The sequence below is a fragment of the Anopheles gambiae genome, chromosome 2 (genome assembly GCF_943734735.2).
Source record: "Anopheles gambiae chromosome 2, idAnoGambNW_F1_1, whole genome shotgun sequence".
NCBI classification, from domain to species: domain Eukaryota; kingdom Metazoa; phylum Arthropoda; class Insecta; order Diptera; family Culicidae; genus Anopheles; species Anopheles gambiae.
The window spans coordinates 3,002,971-3,027,369 of NC_064601.1; the positions used below are offsets into that span (position 1 = coordinate 3,002,971).

The 24,399-nt window shown below is 44.8% G+C and overlaps 1 protein-coding gene across 18 annotated transcripts in view; it reads left to right on the top strand.

Annotated features, from left to right (window-relative positions):
* The window catches only part of LOC1281851 (transcription intermediary factor 1-alpha), a 41,549-nt gene that overhangs the window by 8,733 nt on the left and 8,417 nt on the right, over positions 1 to 24,399 (top strand). For all 18 annotated transcript variants that reach the window (XM_061642649.1, XM_061642644.1, XM_061642646.1 and 15 more), the window contains exon 3: positions 21,604 to 22,104. In XM_061642649.1, the coding sequence (XP_061498633.1) occupies positions 21,604 to 22,104 (501 nt within the window). The remainder of the gene's footprint in view (positions 1 to 21,603; positions 22,105 to 24,399) is intronic.

Sequence of the window (24,399 nt, forward strand, 5' to 3'; positions counted from 1 at the left end):
CTATAGCACTCTTGTTGAACAAATCGAATAGGATTTTCCAAGGCGTCTGTCCTAAAAGGGTGCCATGGAGTCCAATTTCCATCGTATGAAGTTCACTATCAATAGGAAAGAGTCAAGGAAGTGGCCCAAAACTATGAGAACCCTTGGAAAACCCTGTTAATACAGGCTGTGCAATATCAATAAAATCTGCTCCATAAATCAAAAAGCTTATCAAAACAGACCAAACTATCAACTTTATCGAATGTTTTTACAATAACCGATGGAAACCCGAAGGTTTATTATATTAAAAAGCCAACTTATACCAAGGCCGGACGGTATCGATTCCCATCTGAAACATTCCCTCTAAGGAAGGACTGTCCAATGGCGTGCTTCGAATCAGTCTAGAACGCTTGTATAGGCCATCGTAACGGTGTAGGACGAGTAAACTAGCAAAAAGAAAACAAAATAATGACCTATAAAAGTGATTGGCATTTTGAGGAATTTCATGACGCGTGTGTGATGCCCCGAAATGATGCCATCAAACATTCCTTCACAGCAGTAGTAGTAGGTCGTCACATTCAAATGTGATTACACTGTGCAGATCACGCTCTAGTGTGTGCTAATCGTTAAAATAAACACGCTTGCGATGCGATTTACTGCTTCAATGCAAACAGTACCATTGCAAAGAAATCAAGGAATTCGAAGGATGTTGATGTTTCCGAAGCATTAAATGTATGTTTATCTGAATGGTGTGTGTTTGCCTTCCCATTTAACAACCGGCCGATGCATGCATATCCGGTAGCTTTAGTGTGTTTTGCATGAGGTTTGTTTTTCTTTTCTTCGTTGTCACAGTAATCCTTTTTTCTACGTTATTACACTTTCCACTTACCGCTTTTGCCAGAGTTACTAGTGATCGGTCGTTACCTGTGCCGCCGGTAACAGCTGCTTGTTTTTCCCACAGCACCTAATTAAGCCATCAGCATCATTAAGTTTGCAGTAACAGCAACAACAGCAGCAACAACAGTTATGTTTGCACTGGTGTGCAGTGTCGTTAGAACAAACAAAAAGCGACCAGTGGTGGAAACGAGCAGGTCTGTGGAGGAGGAGGCGCAAAAAATTCGCATCATGATAACCGATTAATAATAGATCATTGATGGTAGTAGTGGGAGGGAGTAGTAGCGCTCAGCACAATCATAATGCTCTTTCGCCAATGTGTCTTTCCTGCTCTGTGTGTGGTGTGTGCAAGCATTTATGGAGACATTTTTATGCCATTTTATACTACATTACCCCCCCCCCCCCCCCTCCCAGCAGCCAACCGCCTCCAAGGCCGCTGGGGGAAGGCAAAGATATGGACCGACATTATTTGCTCGTTTTTGGTAAATGTCTTCGGTCGGGGTAGTGATTGTAAAGTAGTTTCATTGAGCGACGTCAGCTTCGTCGCTAATGTGGCTTCACAGAAAGATTAATACACAATTTTGATGGAGTTTCTTTTTGAACCTGCAACAACAAAAAAAAAGAAAACGAAATTAAGCTTTCGTTTTTACCCTTTTCTCACAAAAGGCTGTTTTTGCCAATTTCAAGCACGGTGGTACAGCTTTCTGATCGAATTTAATTTGAGTTTCTACCCCCCCCCCCCCCCCCCGAAAAAAAACGAAGCTCCCTGACCGATCCACAGCAGAGCTTCTGGGGGTAGATTAATGGATGGCATTGAACGGCAAATCAATCATTGTCAGTGTAGAAGCTATGCAAAAATGCTTCGGCGCGGTGGTCAAGAGCAGGGAGAGGGCGGTGCTGATGGCAAGAGGAGAGGGGGGTGGGGGAGTTGTTGGTTTGCGTGGGATGCACGAGGCGAAATTGCGCTCCATCATTCTATCAATCATGCTGCTGCAGCAAGCACACCAACTAATGCTGATAGATCGCCGGCCTGTACAGCAACGACAGTAGCAGCAGCAGCAGCAGCTGATCGTTATACGGATGTGCCATCTTTGTTATGATGCGAAATTAGAAAAAAAAGGTTTATAGTATTATACATTCTTTTGATTTGTGTTTAGATTGATTTTATTGCTCATTTTTTGAGGAAAGTTGTTTCAATGCATAGTGATCGATATTAAATTTCTTCCCCGCTTATTGCACATCATTCCATCTAACAAATCTCTAGTATCTGTTAGTGCAATAACTATCAAGCGCCAGTAGGTATCCTTCCGTGATAAATCAGCTTGATTTCCTCCCAGAGCCCACAGAGCACTTTCCTTTTTTTAAACGCCAAGCCAACACTACCAGTGAGAGCAGTTTGCAAAAAAACTTTTGAACGATAATAGAGATTTGATTGTGCGAAGTCAGAAAACCGTAAAGAAAAGTTGTGCTCGCAGTCTTTCACAATGCTGGAGGGGAAGGCTTGTGATAAGAAAATGTTATCTTTTCGACTCCGGAAGCAGTTCGTTTTATTTCCTGCTGGCGTTGCTGTGATAGGCTTTCCGGTGAGGTTGATTTGAAAGCAGGATCCGGTTTATTCATTCTTCAAGTTTCATATCATGGCACCAAAGTTTTATCATTTTTTTTCTCTCTTTCGAGGTCAAACTACTGTGGTTTGGTTTCGAAGCATTCCAAAGAATAAATTTATCTGTTCAACTTCTCTTGCCGTCCTTAAGCATTCAAACGCGATTGAACTCTTCCGAAATCAGTGGTTTCTACAGCGTGAAGAAGGTCCTCGCACCAGTCCATCGGTAGGCATCTCTTGGGAGTTTAAGTGTAGCTGAAATAGCGAGCCCTCACCCTCATCCTCGGCGTCTTTGCATTCGATTTTCGTTTAGATTATTCTTCAGGGCCCGGCCCCCCGAGTGTTACAAGAGTGTTTAGGCTTTGCGCGTAAGCTGACACGACGTCGCGCGGTTCTTGCCTGGTTGGTCCTCCAAACTAGAGTTCTCAAGTGATCGCTTCAAGTGACGCCGTTGGCGACTCAAGAGTGAACACACTTGAGGATGATGATGATGGCAGTCGCTCCATGCACTCACTCACACGACCACCGGATAGCAGCACTGGATTTTTGTGTTTCGACCATTCATTGCACAATAGAGAACAGTGTACGTAGTGCTGTGTGTGTGTTCTCTGGCGTTTTCATTACTTTCTGTCTTTCTGAGGGGGGTGGTAATGAAGTTATCGTAATGTGTTATCATCATTCTTCGCTCAAGTGATTTAATGCATGGGGTAATTTTATTTTACCCGTCATTAAGCTTGATCTACAGCGCTGCTTGCAGTCTTAAAATCGTATGCTTTGCAGCTTGATGATCACACTTTAATGCAATATTAAAGACAAACTTTTAATAGCCGGGCTGGTAACTATTGGAATTTTGCCAACAGTTTTTGTTACCACTCTTTCAACGGATGAGCCTTGAAAAGTAGTAGATGCTATACTATCCAATGCCAGTGTTCCAAAGCATAAGCTCTCCGAGAAAGAGTGCGTGTTTTTATGGGAAGTGGAGAGCTGTATAAAATACTGCACCCAGTGGCAGAGTCGTTTCGCGCAGCAAACACACATCAGAAGCTTTCCCAAAAGCCCCCGAGATGGTCGACGAAAAACAGTACCCCCCATCCATCGTCGGTAATAAGGTTTGTTGCCATAATTTTAATGGTTTCCGAGACCGAAACCTCCTCGGCGACGGCCTGTGGGTGGGGGCTAGCATGCGTTCTGGTTCGATTGGAAGACCGCGTCCCCACTAGAGTTGGGTAAAACGCACAAAAAAGCGGAACTGGGTTCGGACGATTCCAACAAATTTCGGACCCAGTTCCGAAGGGTAGGTTCAATCCAACAAGCCGGAACCGCCCGGAATCGTCCGGAATCGTCTAGAATCGTCAGAATCGTCGGAATCGTGCGGAGTCGATGGAACCGTCCGGAATCGTCTGGAATCGCTCGGAATCGCCCGGAATCCCCCAGAATCGCCCGGAATCGCCCGGATTCGCCCGGAATCGCCCGGAATCGCCCGGAATCGTCTGGAATCGTCGGGATTTCATTTCATTTCATGTCATTTATTCAGTACATAACCTAATTCAAATAGATACAAACAGTAACACAAGATGCTAGCGTCCATATCGGACGATATAGAGGAACTCAGTGCGCGACATTCCTGGCTTAAATGTACGACAGATAGCATTGACATATGCGCGGCGGCCGGAACGTTAACTTGAATCGTCTGGAATCGTCGGAACAGTCGGAATCGACCGGAATCGGCTCTACTATTCACTACTATCGATTGAATACGATTCCGCACGATTCCGGACGATTTCGGTCGATTCCGGGCGATTCCAGCCAATTCCGGTCAAATCCGAATGTTCCAATGATTCCGGACGATTACGACGATTCCGCACGATTCCAGACGATTTCAGACGATTCCGGACGATTCTGGACGATTCCGACGATTCCGACGATTCCGACGATTCCGGACGATTCCGGACGATTCCGGTGGAACTAGCGATTCCTTCTCTCTGGAATCGGAATCGGAATCATACTTGCCGGGACCGGAGGGGAACCATGGGTGCGATCCGCAGAACCCATCTCTAGTCCCCACACACCTTCAAACGAATTTGAAAGGCGGTGAAGGTGATGATGACAGGAGGAGGACGACGACGGACGGTGTACGGTCCAGCGGAGCCCGAGAGACAACGCGGAACTGGTTAATTAAATTTATGTTTTAACTGCTGCCTTCGCATCCGGTCTTGTGTGTGGGGGGGTGTGTGTTTAAGTGTCTGTGCGGATATTTCCCGACCAAATTTGCTCCTATCTGAAAAAGTAGATTATTTGCTAGGAAGCACCGTGTTTATACACCATTAATTAATGTTTAGATTGCGTTGAAAATAATCATTTTCCTCTCTCTCTCTCTCTTATGCGATTTCAGGTAAGATCCTCCATAGTGTGGCAACGAAACTGACGGCGAACGACAAAACAGCAACGAATCGAACGCCTAAAAAGTGTCAATTTATCGTAAGTAATAAATCCTTGTTGCTTGTTGAGAAGGTAAAATTTACATCTCCTCGAACGACACGCCGCGGAACCTGCTTGTTGCCCTAGCGAATGCAACCTCTCATCATATAAAATCATCGTAAAAATATCCCATATTGAGAAGAATGCTGCACCACCACCGGAACAACTCTCACATTTTTCCTGTTCAATCAACTTCACCTTTTGACGAAGATATTTCGTCTCAGATACGCTAAAAATACGCTCATCGCGGGTCAAAGTCATTAAAACCGCACGACAGGCAAGGCAAGGCAAACGGAAAATAAAGGAAGAAACTTTGCGCAAACGGCCGCCGCCACCACCAAAAGCGAGAGATTGCGTTTTTGACGAATCGTTTTCTTTTCATATTGGATTTTTTTGTTCCCCCCCAATATTGCCTCGGAAAAGAGGAGAATGAGCGTGTCTAATGGGTTGTTTTGTTGTTATTGGTGGCGAGGTTTTTATGTAATTTTTACGACCCTTTTTATAACTGCATGGACTGGACACTGGAATTATTGCGACTTGTTGTAAAAATGGTTTTTAGCGAATCCCTCGTCGGGTGAAATCTTGCCCAAAGGAGGAGGATAAGGAGCGTTTTTTGGTGTGACTTGATAAGGTCATTTAGGGGACATTTGTCGAGAGAATACTTGTTCATGTGCTCATTTATAGCATTTTTGTATTGTAGCTCACTGTAATTTATAACCAAATTTACAGTTCAGCTTGGATAGCTTTCATTAAACGTTCAATTGTGTCTCGTTCGATAGTCATCTATTTGTGATGCACTTCAACAACGTACCCAGTCCTCAGCCAACGGTTTATCAACACCGCTCAACCATGTCTTGCCCCCGAGACTGCAAAAAAGATGAGATAGGGGGAAAACGTACTTTTTCGCAGAAGCAGGAAAAACTTGGCAACGTTGTCAAAAGTGCCGCCGATTGCGCTTGCTGTGCGTGTTATTGGCGGCCTCTTGTGAGATGAGCGTTTCTCACAATAACCGTCTACTGAAAGAAGAGGGGTTGGGGTTGAAGAAGCGCTTACTGTCTGTCGATCACAAAGCGTCAATTTTGGCTTTAGAATGACGGAAAGTGGGACGTCGGCGTCCGTCGGTTGTGGATGGTGAAACGTTAAACAAAAGCTGAACGTTTCGATTTCCCATACGACACTCTCTCTATGTGTGTGTGTTTGTGTATGTGTAAGAAAGGGAGAAGTTTTCTTTCGTTATTTATGTTATTCTGCTGGTTCGTTTCGATCGCAAAAGCAACGTTGCCACGTTTCGGTAGCATGTGTCTGCTTCCAACGAATCGCTGCGCTGCGGCGCTGGAGGGCGGTGGAATTTCTTGCTGATGTTTTTTGCCTTTGTTTTGTTGCCCCTTTCACAACAGTTGGTATCTGAGACCGCCTGCGATGGAAAATGAAATTCCTCTTCTACCATTATTTGTACAAACAAGTAAGCGCAGTTGTTATGTGGGCTGATTGCAATCATGTTGTGCTGGAAAGGTTGATAAAATGTAACGTATTATTAGTGATTGTTTGTTTTATTAAACTCCTGTCCCCATCGTTACAAATTGTTGGGTAAAATTGAAATATTAACCCGTTTTTTGTGTTGTGTGTCTCCCTCCATTCTCTCTCTTCACTCTGTTTGCTGGTCATTGCACTGTGCGTTAGTAAAACCGCGCAAAGAAATACAGTGTGAAAGAAAATATCGAAACGAAAATCTCACCAAACTTTCCTACAGCGCCGCGGCTCTCTGGTGGAGGAGGAGGAGAGGTGAGGCGAGAAAGAAGTGACGCTCCTTACCCTTCTCACAAACATCCCCCGGACAGGCGGCAATCAGTTGGTGTGCGCGTAATTAACTGTGGCTCCGCAGAGCGCGCGCGGTATGCTCTGTGCTCCATACAATTTGCTGAATAATGGGAAAAACGACCGTTACCGCGTACCAAAACTGAGCAGCTAGCTAGCGCAACACTAAACCAAGCAGCAGCAGTCAGGGCAGGGAGGGAGAGGAGCAGAACCGAATAAAAAACGCACCAAGTTCGAACGTTGCTCAACCAACGTTTCTGCTGCAGTGTAGGTAGTAGTAGTAGTAGGGTATATTGGTGCTGAGTCAGCGAACCATCATAGCTCCCCTCCACAAGCACCCCGAGGGGAGTCGCATCCCCCCCACTAAATCCCCCACTTAATCCCCCCGGGGCAGAGGTGGAGTGCAAAAAAATACAGCAAAAATTTAGAAAAAGAAGAATCGCAATCCATGAAATTCCCCCCCCGGAAGGAAGGTAAGGAGCGGAAGCGTGGTGTGGACTGTCGAACCGTTTTCCCTCCCGTTGATCGTGCTTCGTCAGCGTATCGTCGTCTCGCATCGGTTGCGGACCGGGGAGGGAAGGGCAGGGCACACTCTTCACGTTCCGGGAACGTGAATCCGATACGAAAAAGAAGCTTAACGAATTCATTTCCGTGCTGAACCCCTGCGGCGCACTGTAGAGTGTGTCTGTGTGTCTGTGAGTTTGTGTGGCTTGATATCCCCTAGCCCCGGGGGTGGTGGGCTTCTGGTCGTGTTGTGTGCACTGTTGCCACGTTTTTGTTATTTGGCTTCGAAAGGCTGTGCTTTTTCTGTGCACCACCGTTCGCGTGGTGTGGAGCTTTTTTAAGTGTTTTTGTGCTTTCCTTTCATTCTCTCTCTATATCTCTCTCTCTGTCTATCCTGTGGGTGTCGTTTTTTTTTACTCACATTGTTTGGCATACTTTTGAAAAGGGGCATCACGCAAAGAGAATGGAATGTTTCCGATGCCTGACGACGGAACCAACGCACACGGCTGCTGCTCTCCTCAAACTTGGCAACGTCGCGCGTTTGTCGACGCAGTTCGGTTCTTTGAACCGATTTTTGTAGTTGTTGTTCTTGATTGCTCCATTGTTCGGAAAGGGGAATTCGTATCATAATGGCGTGTGATTGGCGGCTCAGAGGGCGGTGGTGTGCTGTGAACGTGAACGTGGCTGAAGCGATTTTTGAAGCTTATGGCGCGCAACACGATCGCTCTAAGGATCAGCGAAGAAAGAGGAGATGCTGTAATGGTGACTCGGGGGGAAATTCCTGCTTAAGGTCTGACAGATTCAATGCTTTTTTTTAATGTAAGAGAATCTCTGTACGATGGTGTACCTTACAATTGGCAAGATCCTTTATCGAATTAACTTTCACATTAAATGTCGTGTGAGACATTAGACGGCAACAATTAAAATTTCTTACACACACACACACACACACACACACACTTAAACGCGCTGCTGTCAAATTTTACAACCTTAGCACCCTATAATTTTACTTCAGCTCAGTTCCTGGTGCAGCTGCCCGTTCGCGCCCTGCGGCGATGATTTACAAGTGCCCTGGTGCGTTGTAAAACTTGAGTATGCTTTTTTCCCCTTCCTCATTATCGCAACGAATGCCGCGGCAGTGTATGTGTGTGTTTCCCTTTTGGCTGTGTGACCTTTTTCTCTACGTAAAACATTTTTGGTGCGACGGCCGGTTTGCGTGCGCGTTGCCTGCTGCAGGATCGGACCGCGCACGAGCGCAAAACCGTGGCAGTGAGAGAGAGAGAGAGAGAGAGAGAGGGAGCAGCAGCAGCAGCACCACCACTCAATCATCGCCATTTCCTTTTTGGTCTTTTATTTCTATCCCTTCGTTGGGGTTGTGTTTCTTTTTTTTTTAATTTTTGTTAACTATAACACGGTATAGTAGGCTCACGGGTGGTGGTGCCGGCTACATGCTGAACATGCGCGCTTCACTAAACTGCGTAACGTTCGTTGGATTTTCGTACCTCGTCTTCTGTCTGCGAGATACGGATCCCGGGGAGGTTTGTTGAAATCATGGCAACGTCGCACGTCGTCTGAGGGCCGTTTGTGTTGCGTTGTGTGCGAGCGCGATTTTTATGTCCGATTTATTTATGGCGTATTATATTGTGGATCAGGGACGACGATGATGACGCGACAACGAGATGCCGCCAGCGTGTTAGCATTCGTTGTGCTGAAATCGTTAGAACTTTTTATGTCTTTGAGCGTGGTCGCTTGTTAAGTGTGTGGGGTGAAGTGTGTGTGTAGTGCGCTCTATGCGCCAGCATCTTTCTTCCAATTCCATGACTTGGCGGCGCGATGATGCTGGATTGGCACATTTGCCTTGTGTGTTTATTTGTTCTGTTGCGCGCATGGTTAGCTTTGCGTGCGTGTGCATGCGTTCGTTCACAACGCCTTCGAAATGATCAGCTTTCCTGTGCGACGGCGGGGTTGTTCTTTTGCTTGCTGTTCTGTGTGCGCGCATGCTGTGCTCGTCTGTGCCCTGTTGCCACGTGGGTAATGCGCACGAAAACGCGCGCACCAAGTACGAAAACGTGCGACAAAACGGAATGCTTGATGAGAGCGTCGTCGCCTGCGGTTAAAACGATTCATGTTGCCTTCTTGCCCTCCTGCTGCTGTGGTGGTTTCGCTGGGCTGGGGGAAAGGGTGGAATGTGTATATTTTAGCTCGGTGTCACGGGACGGACAGACAGACAGACAGGGCGGGCAGCTGGCTATCGTTTTCCCGACGCTTTTGTTATGTTCTTTTTATGCGGTTGCGTTTAGCCTGCGCAGCTGGAAGGAAAATTGTGTGCGGTGTGCGGTTGGTTGCTGCTGATGGGGGCGCTTTAGTATCAGCCGCTAGGCGAGAGGGATGTGTGGTGAGATAAAGATGTTTTTCGAAACATAAGGTAATACAGTTGTGCAAGTGTTTTTGCACACTTGTTATGTAAGCTTTCATAAGGAATTTAATGATTTTGATAAGCTTACAAACTCATATCAGTTAAAGCTATTTTTATGTTTTTTTTTTTAATTTGTATGTATCAGATTTAATATAATTAGACAATTATAAAAATTATAAATTGTGCGACATGATATCAAAAAATCATTCTATAAATAACATGCGAATGCCTATTTATGCGAATCTTATTTCTTGTGACGAAATGATTAGACATGGTCTCATAACGCCATAAACATATAACGATTTAACTTAACCATTGCCTCTGAAGTAGCAACCAGTTTTTATTATATCGGCAAAATAGGGACACTGTGTGCGTCAATTCGCTGTAAATGAGATTGATATATGATTCCCATGATTTGAAAATCCGTCTCATTAACATTTACAACCCTTACGGCCTCAAGATTAGCCCGTATGGCTGGGCGACCAAACGCTGCTAATTGGATTGTAGCGTCTCGAGGACGTCTGGAGTGTTCGATTAGCATGAATGTGTTTCATTAAACCCCCACCACCCCGTACGCAGCCGCCGGGTGATGTTCAACCATTTTTCTCGATATTTCCTTCCAATCTCTTGATGGTTGCGCAATCTACATTCCACGAATTCTTCTGAAGATGTGCTTTGTATGTATCCGGTTTTTAAGTCGTGTCCTGCATCTGCGATGAATGAAACGTTCCACGACCATTTCAGCTATCCATTTCCAATTCCATATTCATAAGCCCGGGCAGATGGCGCTGCTGCTCCGCTTTGGAACTGGGTTTAAATTATTCATGCTGCTGTTATCCGATTGATTATCATCATTTTATTCTGCTGAAGTGTTCGTTTCCTTGGCGTCTGGTGTCAAATGTTTCCTTTTATAATATGGAGTCTATCCATTTTACAACGCGCATCACAAGTACAATTAAAAGAGGAAGCAAAACAACAATACATGTTAAATATGTGTTCTCTGTTCGTTTGCATTTCGCTCGCTAGCGCTCTCGTTGTAGAATATTTTTCGTTTGAGTTTTCAGGTACATCACTTCAGGTACTTCAAACGACACTTCTTGGTAAAGAGAGAGAGATGATACTGTGTTTCGGCTGATGCTGTTGCTCTCCTCCACCTCGACCAAAAGCTGTTCAAAGCAGATTAACAGTGATTGAGTGTAAAAATGCAAATGACACACACACCCTCCCAACGTGCTTGTCAGAGTTCCGTGATTAGCATTAATTTAGATGTTTCGCGTTTCAGTCACGTGGAGGCTAGATCCTTTTTGTGTGATTGTATTGTGCAAATTTTGTTCACTCTAGTTCTCGGATATTTAATTTACGTTGCAAATTTCAAATTTATGCAAACAGGGCCGCAATGTTACTACGTTTTTCGGTGTGACGATATTATTGTTAGAAGGTCGTTTGTAGCTACAACAATGGCATGAATGTGGCTAGGCTCTACTTTATACGATTGCGCGCGCCGTAACTTAGTGTGCGCCCCCCGGTAAACAATACAGTTTTGTTTATGTTCGGCTACATCGTCCACTTTGGATGGTGTATTTACAGCCTTTGGCCGTGTCTCTGCCGCTCGCCTGGAACACTTTTTTTATGTATGTGGTTATGCTTTCGACGCGTTGTTCATAAAAGCGAATTTATGGATTGCTTGTGGAGAGTTTCGTGGAGTTCTCGAATAGCACCACGGAATGCAACCTGTGCGCCCGGTCGTCACCACCGGTCGTGGGTTTTGCTCAAGGTAGTGAAATTCAATTTCGAAGCCGGTCGAGAGTCCTTGAACGAGTCGTGTGTGTGTGTGTATGGACGATTGTGTTGCTTTGTGCGGAAACCGACGACGAGGGATTTATGTTGCCGGTTATATTGCCCGCAGCTTGCCCCCGGCGCTCACGTAATGCTAATAGGACGGGATGGGCCCGGACGTTAATGTTTTAAGATACTTATTCCGGTGCTTTTACTGTAGATTTTATTTTACGACGGCGATGCTGTGTAGATTACCATTTTTTATTAACCGTTGCGTTTAGGTTGTTGCGTACCAAACCGTACGCGTTTGTTCGAAGCGAAATGCGTTCGTGGTTGGTTTGGAAAAGTGTTTAGAACTTTCAAAATTTCATCACAGAACTGTCATTTATTTGCAAATCTTTTTCGAGTTTTGATTGCTATTTCTCAACATTAGCCATTTCAAGTATTGCTTTCATTTCCGAGAAATGTTTTAATCTAATCCTTTGGCATCATTTGAAATGAATGATGAAGGAGGGATTAAATGGATTGCAAAGAACAGAGAGAAAAAACAGCTTTGGAGAGGATGATTCATGGTGTGCTACCAGCCGGTTGTTATTTTTCATTAATTCATTCTGCTCCTGCTGCCTGCCCGGCGAGATGGTTAGGTGGAAAGAAAACAGACGTACCGTGTAGCTGTCTGACATAATTTACCGACTTATGCTAGCCGTTCGCTGTGGCTAGCAGAGATAGTAGCGGTAATGGCGAATGAAGGGGCTTTAGAGAAAGAGCTAATAAAAAGATTTGAAGTGGGGTTGGTTTTATCCTTATATATTACGTTTTCTATTATTTCTGGGAGAGATGAACATAACAAAATTTTAGTACTATACTTCACATTACACAAAGGTGAAACAGTACCAAAAACATTTGCTCCTCACTCCCGACTATATCCGGTTGTCATAATAATGTCTGATTCAGCTGAAATACATTGCTTAATATTTTATTTATTGAATAATTTAAAGGCTAACTAGTAAAACCTCTTCTTCCCTCCGCATTGTGTCCCGATGGAGGAGCGCGTTCCATCATCACGGTGCGCCATCACAGCCGCGCCACCATCGAGCGACTCCAACAACTGGGCCAATTTAAAATGATAGCTTTTGGTGTGCTTGCCCCAATCAGCGGAAGGATGAATTATTTATTTACGGTACACAGAATGAATTATTTATATTCCGTTGGTGAATTTATTTATCCTGGCTCAAAGCTAACGCGCGGGGGATTTGAATTGCTACGAGCGTGTTGCGTTCGGCTGCCCCTGTGTGTACTGTGCCTGCATAGCCTTTGGAATGGCAGTTCTGTTTGCGAGCTGAGAGTTGGTTGTTAAAATGAGCTTAAAAAAAAGGAGAAATCCTGCAGCATGGGAACTATTTTACTTAAACAATTTGTGTTTTGCAAGTCTGTTTTTGTCCCAATTCTAGCTGTGTTTCCACTAAAGCTCTGAAAATTGGGAAAGACTACTATTTAAACACAAGACATTGAAATTCCTCACGTGTCTTATGCTGCATAAAATCCATCCTGCCCCAAGGTTAGCGCATGGTAATTCTCTTCACGAGTGCCATGGGACTCTACGAACATAACATGCTGTGTTATGTCACTAATCTCGGTCGTTAATCGGAAAAGAAAGGGTGAGGGCTTTCCAAAACACACACACAGATACCAAATCTATTTGTTGTCGTGCCTTGACAGCTCGACGGAACGAGATCTGGTCACGGAAAAAAACGAGTTTGTTTTGGAAGGTTCAGAAGAAGATGGTTGAGGTATTAGTGTGTTTGATTGATGTGTTGTGCAGGTTTCTAATCTCAACGAACCATCAAGCTTTTGCACAGCGAGGGTTTTTGGGGCAGTTGTAATAGGGAAGGAGAAGCATTCTGTTGTTTTTGGTTCTTCGTAGAGATCAAATGTAAGCAAAAAAAAAGAAGAAAGAAAACGTCAATATCGCCCTGTTGCCACTGTGTGCTCACCGACGCGCTGAAAATGGCAACGCTGCAATGGCGCTCTTGTTAAGGCAACGTTTGTATGGTAAAGGGGAAAAATGCCCGGTTGCCAATGTTCAAAGCGATGCTTGAAACACGGCAACGTTGCTATGATAATTGTTAGGGTGTGTGTGGGATGTCTCTGTTTTACTCCCATTGGCACCTCAGTGTGAGGAAGTGAAAGCACTGGAGGAGGAGCAAACTCTCCACTCTTGTGCTGTGTGGTCGTTCATAATATCTTTCAATTTTACCCCATTTTACACCCCCGTCGTGTGAGATTACGAAACGTCAAATAATACTGCGCCAACGTTTGAAAGATGCGCCAACAACCGGGAAGTGTGGGAAGAAGCGCAGGGGGATGATGGATGGGAGGGCACCTTCTTCTGCTGCCCACGGAATCGCATCCGGTCACGCCGGAAACCTCTGTGCTATGCAGGTGATGCTGCCATGTGTTTGAAACGTTCGAACACACACGCACACTAAAAACCACAAAAAAAGGAACACTTCTCGCTTTCGAGGTTAATGCTTGTCATTTATTATTATTGCTAGGGTTATTTATTTTTACGTCTTGCTTTTTTTCTCTTTTGCTGGGCTGCTGTTGTGTGCGTTTTCGGCTGCGTTGTTGTCGGCTGATGACGTGCCGGCTGCGGTCGATTTTCCTTCGCCACTCGTCTATTCTGTGCCGTCACCTTGAAATGACATTAGAAAGGAAAACAAATTGACAGTTCCCATTGGACAGAATGTCACTCTCCCGTGTGGCGTTATTAGGGTGAGATTGACTCCCAGTTGTAGGCCTTCCGGTTCGAAATGTTACGTTCTTAAAGAATAGTTGATGATAGACTTGCCGTTGTTGTATACAAAGCATTTGGTTTAAAATTTCAACAATTTAAAATGCTAAAATGATTCGTATTCTATGTTGAATTTCCCGGAATGGTTGGTTAAGGATTCTTAGAAACAAACGAATAACGCGTTCGCGCTCTGTTCCTTTAGTTTTCAATTCAAATGCAGTGACAGTCGGCTGCCATTCAATTTCTGCAATGATTGACAACTGAAAGTTCTCTAATAAAAGCTCGAGCTATGTTTGTGATGTTCTTGGAACAATGATATCCACACACAGATGGTGCTGCCGCTTCCCGTCGATGAATATGTTTGGAGTGGTGTGTAACCAAATCCGGGAATGGGAGGTGGGCGATGAAGATAATAACAAATGTAACATGTCGTGCGGACGGACATTTAGCAGAGAAATTCTATCCTATTTCCCTTTTCCCCAAACCGTTGGTGCTGTAAAGCAGTGCAAATTAGTCTCCCTTTATCTGGCTCGGGGAAGATATGTTACATAGGACGGGCAGGGCGTTCAAAATGGTTGCTTCATGAAGCCATACAAAACGTTCGGTAGTTGGAAGAGAAGCACAATGATGGCGGGAATTAAATGCCTTTTTACACACCAAGGTTGCCTATACTCATGCTTTATGTGTTTTTTTTTTCATTTTCTTTTGTAGATGGCAAATTAAAGCTTCGCCCTCACAATGGAACGTTATTTTCAATTAATTTCAGTTTTCTTTGGCATGAAACAGTAGAGTGAAAGGTGTGTTAACTTTAATTAAAGGGTCTTTGTGTGGATGCTGTGATTTGTTCATGTGATTCTCTCATTCATTGAGAAGAAGTCTTTTGTACTTGCCATGAGTCGCTGTAACTCTTGCAAAGGATACATTTAAGGTTAATCTTTCTGTAAATGGATAAATCTTTAGAAACTATCAAACCCCGTGTTACATTACGGTTCGAAGCGAGCGTCAGAATTAGTTCAATAATTGATTGATATGAATGGTTCAAAGAACGGAAGGTTTAGTTGATAATTAAATTGAACGCTGATTTCATTAAAATTGCTCACACTTGTGTGCCACCCCACTTCTTTATTGGCTTCCATTTATCTCCATCTTGGGCATTTCCTTTCGCTGACTCGCTCGCTCGATTCGACATTCATCCTTTCGCGAATGGATTCAGAAGAAGCATCAGCAGCAGCAGCGGCATCATCGCATTTCGATTTAATCGCGCAACCGAGGGGGGGGGGCTAGACGATGAATTGATTACGCTATTCATCGAGGCGTAAAATGCCGCTGCCGTTGTTGTTATGCAAACGTTCATCATGGTCCGGAGAGAAGCTTTATAAAATTTCTCTCTGAAATCTCCATAATCCGGTTATTTATGGCACACGGTGGTGAAGGCTTGTGAGAAAAGAAGTGCCGCCCCACATGCGAAATAAAAGGATTCGACCGACCGAAGATCTTTGCGACGGTACGGTGCCCCGGCAAAAGACGAATGATAATGCCCCGGTGTGTGTGTACCGGTATTCCGGCTTTTCAAAACTGGGATACAGCAGCGCCCTTATTTTTTCACTCTCAATGCGCGAAGCTCGTTGCTCCTTTCGGGGTTTTCTGGATCTCCCTTTGCACAAAGCGCGGTGCATACCACACCACATCTCTCGTGTGTGTGTTGGTAGTGAGTAATGCCATGTCTTTCAATTACGAATTCATTTCATTTAAACTTGTTCGCCCCCGAAAGCCTCACCGCAGCAGCAGGAGAATATCCATCTGCTGCAATGAATAAAATAAAGAAAGCAATGCTCCTTCCGAGTGTCTTGCGCGTACGGTCGGTACCGCTGAATGTTTTATTTAAACTTTAACTGGTGCCTTACCTCCGAAAGACACACGACGCCGGTTGGTGAGGATCAAGTTGTGTGTGCAGTGCTTGTTGCGTAAATATTGCCTCCGCAATTCCGCACCACAACACCGGTCGGTTTGCGAGAGATCCTTGCGAGATTATCCTACTTCGCGCAGGAGAGGGACAGACAGAGCGTAACGAGATGTTTTTGTGCCTTCTTTTGTGAAGAAATTCTTGAAGCAAAAGTTAGCTTTTCGGTACGAATTGTTCTGCCTATTTGGTATCTTTCGGTTTCGGTGTCTCATTTTTGTGAGTCGTTTTGACGGGAGCTGGAGGGGAAAAAGTTAATAAAAAACAAACTTTCTCATAGTCAAACTTTCCTGCCGAGCGCAAGCACACAAGTATGCGCAAAGCTTGCAAATTATGGAGTGAAACTTTTGCACAATTGGAATGTGTATTTCTTTGTAGAACATTTTCCAGACATTGTTCCAGCAAAACATGGAACAATAATGTGAACTTTTCTAGAGAGTAGAAGAGCGAGAATTTTTGGAGAGACTTTGGGTTTGTTATATGGAGAATGTACTATTAATTACATTTTGATCATTTTCCCGGAACACAGACAATGGGGAAAGCATCTCGGTTTGTTGGAATTGTTTCGAAGCCAATTATAAAACAATCTGGTGGTTTGCTGCCTACAAAACCAAAACTTTTTGTGGCATACGGAACATTAGATGCAACAACACAAACCATTCAATAGTTCCTCAATTTACCTTAATTTTCACATTATAAATCTATCGTTAATAGTGTATAATCATATCTCATATCATAACTCGTAGAATATATATTCTACATTTGGTACCTGTAGGGTAGGGAAAATGTCGTCCCACATGTTTCTTCAGATGTAGATCTTCCTGTTTTGGAATGCTCTCAAATAGCGGCTTTTTATTTGTCTTTCTCCTACGTAAGTGTTTCTCCTCCTACGTGAATGTCTCGGAAAGCAGTCGACCGACCAACCTGCTGATCGTACCTACGCCGCAAATATAGGGCTTTGTCAATAAGGCAAGGTCCTGTGTTTGTATATGGTAGGTCGTGGTCGTATTTTACGGGGGGACTGCTACACAAGAGCTAGTGCAAACATCATATCCACTGGGCACAAGCAGCACGTGTCGTTTTCTAGCTAAAATAGGAAGATACATGGCACCAATGATCACAGAAACATTATGATCTTGTGAGTTCTTTACAAAATGCTGACTATTGTACACCAGAATTGGGGAGTTCAAATCTTATCTGGAACTCAACTGCTTTGAGATGTCAAACAACATATATGGAAGATAGGATAATCCTATCAGAAGTGGTTATTAATTAATAGGAGACTCCAAGACCTTCAAGCCTAGTATTTGTAACCGAAAATCGTTCAAGATCATCTTCTCCGTCATCCGTTGCGTGTCTGTCGTTACAACTGAAATAGAAACGCCCCCAAACCATCCAGAACGATCGTGCCGTAACGAACGCCGCGCGAAAGGAAGGAAGTGTCTCGTGCCAGTCGCGTGGGATATGATTTTGTGTCCAAATTTGCTCTGCAGTTGCTGCGGTGGCCTCTCGTGAGATCATGTGTGTTGTGCAAAACGGAAACAAACTCCGACCCATTACGTGCGTAATCTCGCTCTTGTAATCGCTCGGTTTTTATTTTGGAACAACACTCTAAAGTGTGTTGGAGGAGTGTGTTGCGCGTGCGTTGTTCTTGGACGTGATTTGGGTAAAAGTTTGGCAGCAGCGCTGTGTGTCTGTATATACCCCGTGGCCAATTTGTCATCCTCCTCCGAGCGTCTGTTGGTTGGAGTTGTTACACTTTATTGCTAGAAGTTTATTAGTCATTTGTCTCGTAAAAGAACTCAACTTGCATGGGAGGATGTGGTTGTGCGCACCCACGGGAAATTAAGCGCATTTGCGTGGACGATCACGATCGGTGTGACAACCTGTTTTTTTTGTAGCACAGTAGTAGGACGTGAAGTGAATAATGTTTTTTTGAAAAAGTAACAGCAGACACTCTTAACTGTATGCATTAGACACAAAGTTTGAAGTTAAAGCAGCTGAGATGCGCAAAAAACAGCCATGATTTCACCAATTTGCTGTTGCGCCGCTGATCGGATTGTGTGTTTAGCGTCATTATTCAAGCTTGATTATCTCTCATGAATATTGTAATTAAACTGCAACGTGCTAACCACATCGAATGTGCACGTGAAGTGAATGAACCTTTGTAGCACGGCAGCAAGGCGTTGGGGCCTAATACGCCCTAACCTTCCCACATTAGTATGCAGCGTATTTTTGCTTGCTAAAAGGAGAGTTGACATTTGACTATACGCGCCCTGTTTGCTTTCGTTTTGGACCGGTGGTACATTCAAGATCAACCCACAGCACGACACTCTCAATGCCCCGGTGGCCCCTTTGTGTGTGTGTGTTTGGTAGTCACAGGTGCATTATAGGTGTGAGACAGCGAATGATGGTTGGAAGCTGTCGTATTTGATCTGATCGTTCATAGTTGATGTTTCTCAAAATGTCAAAAAGAGCTGTTTACTCACTTTCTTGGCACTGGCTGGCTGACGTTTGATGCTGTTTGATTGGGCTGAGCTGCTGCGTGGACGTGGGTCGGAAGTAACATATTCTTCTGTATGCAAATCTATCGGCGTGCTGCAGAAAGGGAATCGATGTCGACGAGAGTTCTCTCAAAGGAGCGAACGTTTTTGTGACTTTTTTGTTTGTTTCTTCCCAACAATTCGTGCAGCGTCGCTTGGATTGAAACGACAAGTAAAAAAAAAATTAGATGGAGGATTGATTAAGATGAATGAAGATTGATGAACCTGTTCGAGTGGCAATTGTTCATTGTGTGTGAGTTTGAGAATGTCAGAATGCGATGATCGATGAAGAGAGGAAACGCGTAGATTGTTCGGTGGGGGCCACAAAAGGGCAATGGTTTGTGCACCATCATGCCCCTCTGTAGGGGTGTGTGTGTGTGTGTGTGTCTTGTCGTAAATTAAATTTATTTCTTAAACCACAATCAGAGCTTGCGCATCAATTGTGCGCCGACGGTCACGGTCTCTTTTGGCAGCTGTCACAATGTGCATATATCCTGCTTGTGAGGAGCTATGCACAGCAAAGCGTCGCGAGCCATTCAGTTTGCAAAATGTGCTATAAATTTGCCTGACCTTAAAATCACTTATAAATAACCTAAATTTATGCATCCCACTTTCACGTGCTCGTGAAAGTTGGCCCGTCCCCCACCCCAAGCTCGTTGAGCAGGGAGGAGAAACACTGTTTTTTGCATGCCTACAATAAAAGTGTGCATTATTATCTCCCCTTCTCTCTCTCCCTCGATTTTTTGAAATGCATCTTTACGTCTTCATAACTGCTAATTCTTCTTCCTTTTCGAGCTGTTGCATCCCCCACGCTGACGGTGGCGGCAGCGCGGTACGGTTGAGTAGTAGAAACACGTGCTGTGCGCGACCGCCACCAACCAACCAACCGTCATTTGCTGCTGCGACGTTGCCAAACTTTCAGCCGCGCTCTCTCCATCACTTACTCACCAAGCGGACAAGAGTAGCGTTTGAAAATAGACGCACACAAACACACACATAGGAATGGCGGAATGTTGCGTTGTGTGGGTTTTTTTTCTCTCTTCTGTTTTATTTACCGTGGGCTGATTAACTTTTACGACATTTTACGTACCAACTAACCCACACACACACTCACGTTGCGAGTCCAGGAGTAGTTGCTTTGTGGACCGATCGAAAAGAAGTAAACACACTAAAAACAAACACTTTCTCTATCTTTTCTTCTTTTTTTGCTGCTTAAATTAATCCTGCCCGTATCGGAAGCTTTGACCCAGGCGGCTGGTTGGCCCCTGGCAGCCGTCAGCCCGCGGGGAATATTTTTTAATGTTTAATCAGCTATCATGATGTACCCCTTATCTTATCGCGCTTGTTTATGGTAGCTTTACCACCGACCGAGCGGTTGGGGGGTGGCAAAGGTCTTCCAGAGTTTGGAAACGAATCGAAGGAAAAACAAGCAAAAAGAGGTGAGAAGAGGTTGATCTTTTACCATCGAACAAAAATAAGCATTGATGTTATCAGAGTCAGCCTTTTGGTGCACGGAACACCGGGGAGGACACAAAAAGAGCTTTTGTTGACTTTCTATAGCTGAGAAATGATGTTAAGGATATTTAATTTGTTACATTTTTAGACACTGTTTGGTTTGGTGTCTTTAAACGGCGCGCTGTATCAATTTTTCAGGGGGAAATAGATGATGAATCATGTCCAGAGGATGGTGAAATATTTAAGCTACTTCCTGCCCTACTGACATCCAACTCTCCACGCACGACATCGTGTTTAAAATATGGTCATTTTTACAACATTTTTATCAACCTCAAAACAAGCTCATATTACGCTCATTTGTCATACCACACTGAGCAACACCATTTGGTCCTAATTAAGCGCAATAATTATGCTGCTGATTAATTGTCTCCTTCAGAGCGTTCTAATTGTTTTCTTTGATAGTTTTTCAACCCCTACGTGTTGTGCTGCATAGTAGAGATACCAGTTCTCACGTAACGTGATAGGCGTGATGATGGCGGCTGGTATCCATCAAAAAAGCTTTCCGCCTTCTTGCTTATAATTATACAACCACTCGTTAGCATACGCAATATCTTGGGTATGAAAGAGTTTAAATGCCACTCGCGAGAGGGTTCCGGTTTACCTTTTGTTGCTGTTGTAGTGTCGCGTATCTTCGCATCATTCATTCAAACTAAATGTGACAATTATTTTTAATAGACTCTGTCGATTGAACCCATTTTCTGACGTGGCTTGCCGCGGTTCGTCCACGTGGGCTTCGTCGTTGTCCCTAGCGGAAAGGGTGACGTGTCCGTACTCAACAGGTTTTTTTAGCCGACCTGTTCCTATTTTCAGGATCCGAAGAAACCTCACCACCAGAACGGATAAACTCTTGAGTTGTGGTTTTTCAACCGAATAACAGCTGTAACTATTCCCTTCAATACAAACGAGCGCATGGGTCTGTAGTGGTGTAGGGAGGTAAGGGTTGTGGCGAATTGACCAGGGCTCCAGTACTATACCGTTTGACCTGGCGAAAGGGCGCACAATTGAATTGCAAAAGACAGAGAGCGCACACAGTTTTGTTGGTGCCTTTGTGGCCAAAGGTTATAGACGGGGGGACTATTTCTAAATGCATTGCGGGCGCTGTGTGTTGTAAGGTTGCCGTGAGCAAAACGATGAATTTGCGAATACAGATACCCTTGGAGGAGTTGCCGAACGTGTTTGCCATCGTGCAAGTGCTTCCGGTACAGTGCGAACCCGCTGGAAAGAGTTCGCTGAATGCTATCGGTGTAATTTTTCGCTAAACAATCTGTCAAACCCTCTTCTAATTGTTTTTTTTCTCGCTTATTCTTCCACTCGTTCGTTCCACAGATTGATGAGGCGGAAACGGCAAATGAACCGCCGGCACCGACGAAATGTGTCTGGTGCCAGCAGACGCTCACACCGAACGACCATCCGAAGCTGCTGGAATGTCTGCACAATGCGTGCCACGCGTGCGTGAAGCAGAAGATCACGGAGCTGTCGCACAACTCGCCGCTCGTCTGCCCGGTGTGCAAGATGGAGAGCCGGCTCGAGTACATCATCGACAACGTGTTTCTGAGCGAAACGTCCGCGGCGAGCGGCGAGGACAACCCGGGCAGCGTGGAGTCGACCAAGGATCAGATCAAGTGTAGCAGTTGCAGCGACGACGCGAACGCCACCTCGTGGTGTGTGGAGTGTGCGGAGTTCATCTGCGATAGCTGCGTGCAGGCCCACCAGCGGCTGAAGATCACGAAGGAGCACACGATCAAGCCGAAGGAGGCGGCAAACAGTGAGCCGGCGGGCACTAACGGGCTGGCCGGGAAGAACATCATGTGTCACATGCATCCGCAGGTAAGTTTTGGGGTGAATCAAGAATCAAGGTTCACAGGTTCTGAGGACGCAATGCTGGGTTGGGTGTACGTGTCACGCGAAATATGAGGTTCGTGCGATTCCAACAACTCGATAGAATGCGCAATGGCCTTCAGGGCTAAACATTTAACAAAGGCATACATTATCTACACCCCGAGAGTGGCAACACTTTTGTGGCTGGAAATTGACCCTTTTCTGGTTGCCGGTTGCGGTGTGGACTAATGCCATCCTTGCATCGTTTGTTGTTTTAGGTTCGCTCGAAACTAACGCCGCTGACGTGTAGGAGTGCGTGCCGCCGAGCTTTTGTGACACGTTCGGGTCGATGTTGTTGATATTGTAAAACTCCTCGTACTCGTAACAACAATGTTCGACATTGTCGATACACCCTGGACACAGACTCAATACACTTCCGTTCTGGCAGCGTTCCCGCCCCGGTCGGTTGGTGTGGTTAGTTTTTCGATGGTTGACGTCTGGTGTGTGTACATTGTGTTCGGTTATGGTTCATTAGACCGAGGAGCTCTCTCGGGTTCATTTTGCATCGTGCCATTAGGCGGGGAGCATACAATGGATGGATTGTGTGTGTGCAAACTGGAGAAACTTCGCATACATGGATATGTATGGTTTTGTATCTACATCGAAGATTCACCAAATACATCGCTTTGCTTTAACCGAGGTTAGCAACCGAATTTATGGTGGAGTGTTTGGTCCGTGTTTCCTCAAAACAGAAGCACATGTGAGACTCTCTTTAGGCAGTGGTCAAACTGTATCAGTAAGCTTGGAGCACCGTTGCAACATCTTGGGTCATCGTCCACGAGCGCTCATGCCCGATTCAAAAATTAACAACACCACGGTAATGAATCATATTTAGCAAATGAACGGACGAAACAAATATCCTCGATAATTAAACTGTGGTGGCGTGATAATCTTATCAGCAGGCCCCGTTCACACTTACCCTCCAAACAAACACACCACCAGGGCACCAGGGATGATGAAAAACGATTGATTGCATAAAAATCTCCATGACTCAGACGATACTGGCGATCAGATGCGTCAATATTGGTTTTCGTAGTTGTGTTGCATCCGTTCATCATCATGCATGAGACAATGTTAACGCCGAAAGCTCATATTCCTTCCCATTTGCAATGCTGCGCTTTCTTCGCTATTCAAACGATCTTGTTTTTGAATAAAGCCTAGCCTGACATTTAGCACACGCCATTTGTGGGACCGATTTGGTGGTACGGCATGATGTAAATGTTCACCAAATCCGTGTCCCCTTGCCTGTTTCGGTATAAAATCACAACATTCCCTGTGTTTGTTTTGTTAACGTACGCGCGCAATAGGTGCGGCCAATTGGATTTGTGTGAACGCGCGGGGGGAAATAAATAAACATGCCTGGTGAATAAAGAGCAAAGCGCGCGCGGCGTACACTACATCAGCTTGAAATTACATCCGGGCAAGATTTGGGGTTGTGCTCTCTGTGGAGTGGTCTGAAAATGAAAAAGTCTGAGCCGGATGAATGGTTTTTAATTCTGCAATCGCGGGGGAGAGATGTCTGTACACTGAAAACACACCCTCCACATGCATTGTTGTCGTAGGCAGTCCTATAACGACAACATGGCAACGTGGCCTCTCCACAATTCCACCGCTAGATATGGACGATTCGGTAGATTTAGCCCCCGATAAGACGGAGCACACAAATACATATTTTCGGTTAGCATCTTTGCCAACTCCGCACCAAAAGTGCTATTATTGCGATCGAATGCTGCTTGTTGTTTATGGCGGAACGCGGTCCTCCAGTCGTTGTGTGTGCGTTGATGGATGCAATAAATCAAGCCGTTATTGAAGTCGCTATTAAAAATCTTCCAACCGCCAATCAAACGACCCATTTGCATGAAACGATATCGCTGATTGCCCGAGATTCGTATGTTTATTATTCGCGATCGATGCAATAAGTTGCCGAGTTGTGGGCAAATAGTAGTAGTAGTAGCAGTAGCACAAAGGGCGTGTGTTGTGTGTGTGTGTGCTATATTATTATTTGCAATTCGGTGTGCGAAATATGAAACGGTTACGGGACCTGATGGTGTTGTTGTTCGTTGAACTCTACGCGCGGTGAACAAAATTGAATATCAAGCGAGAACGATGCTTGTCCGAGGTTTTGTGCACAGAAAGCTTTTACGTTTGTTTGTTGTTTACTATGGTCGCCGCCACCACTACTAGTGGTGCTGTACTACTGTTTCGCCTGTAATCAAACCGATGATTGATGTTTGAAACGATAAA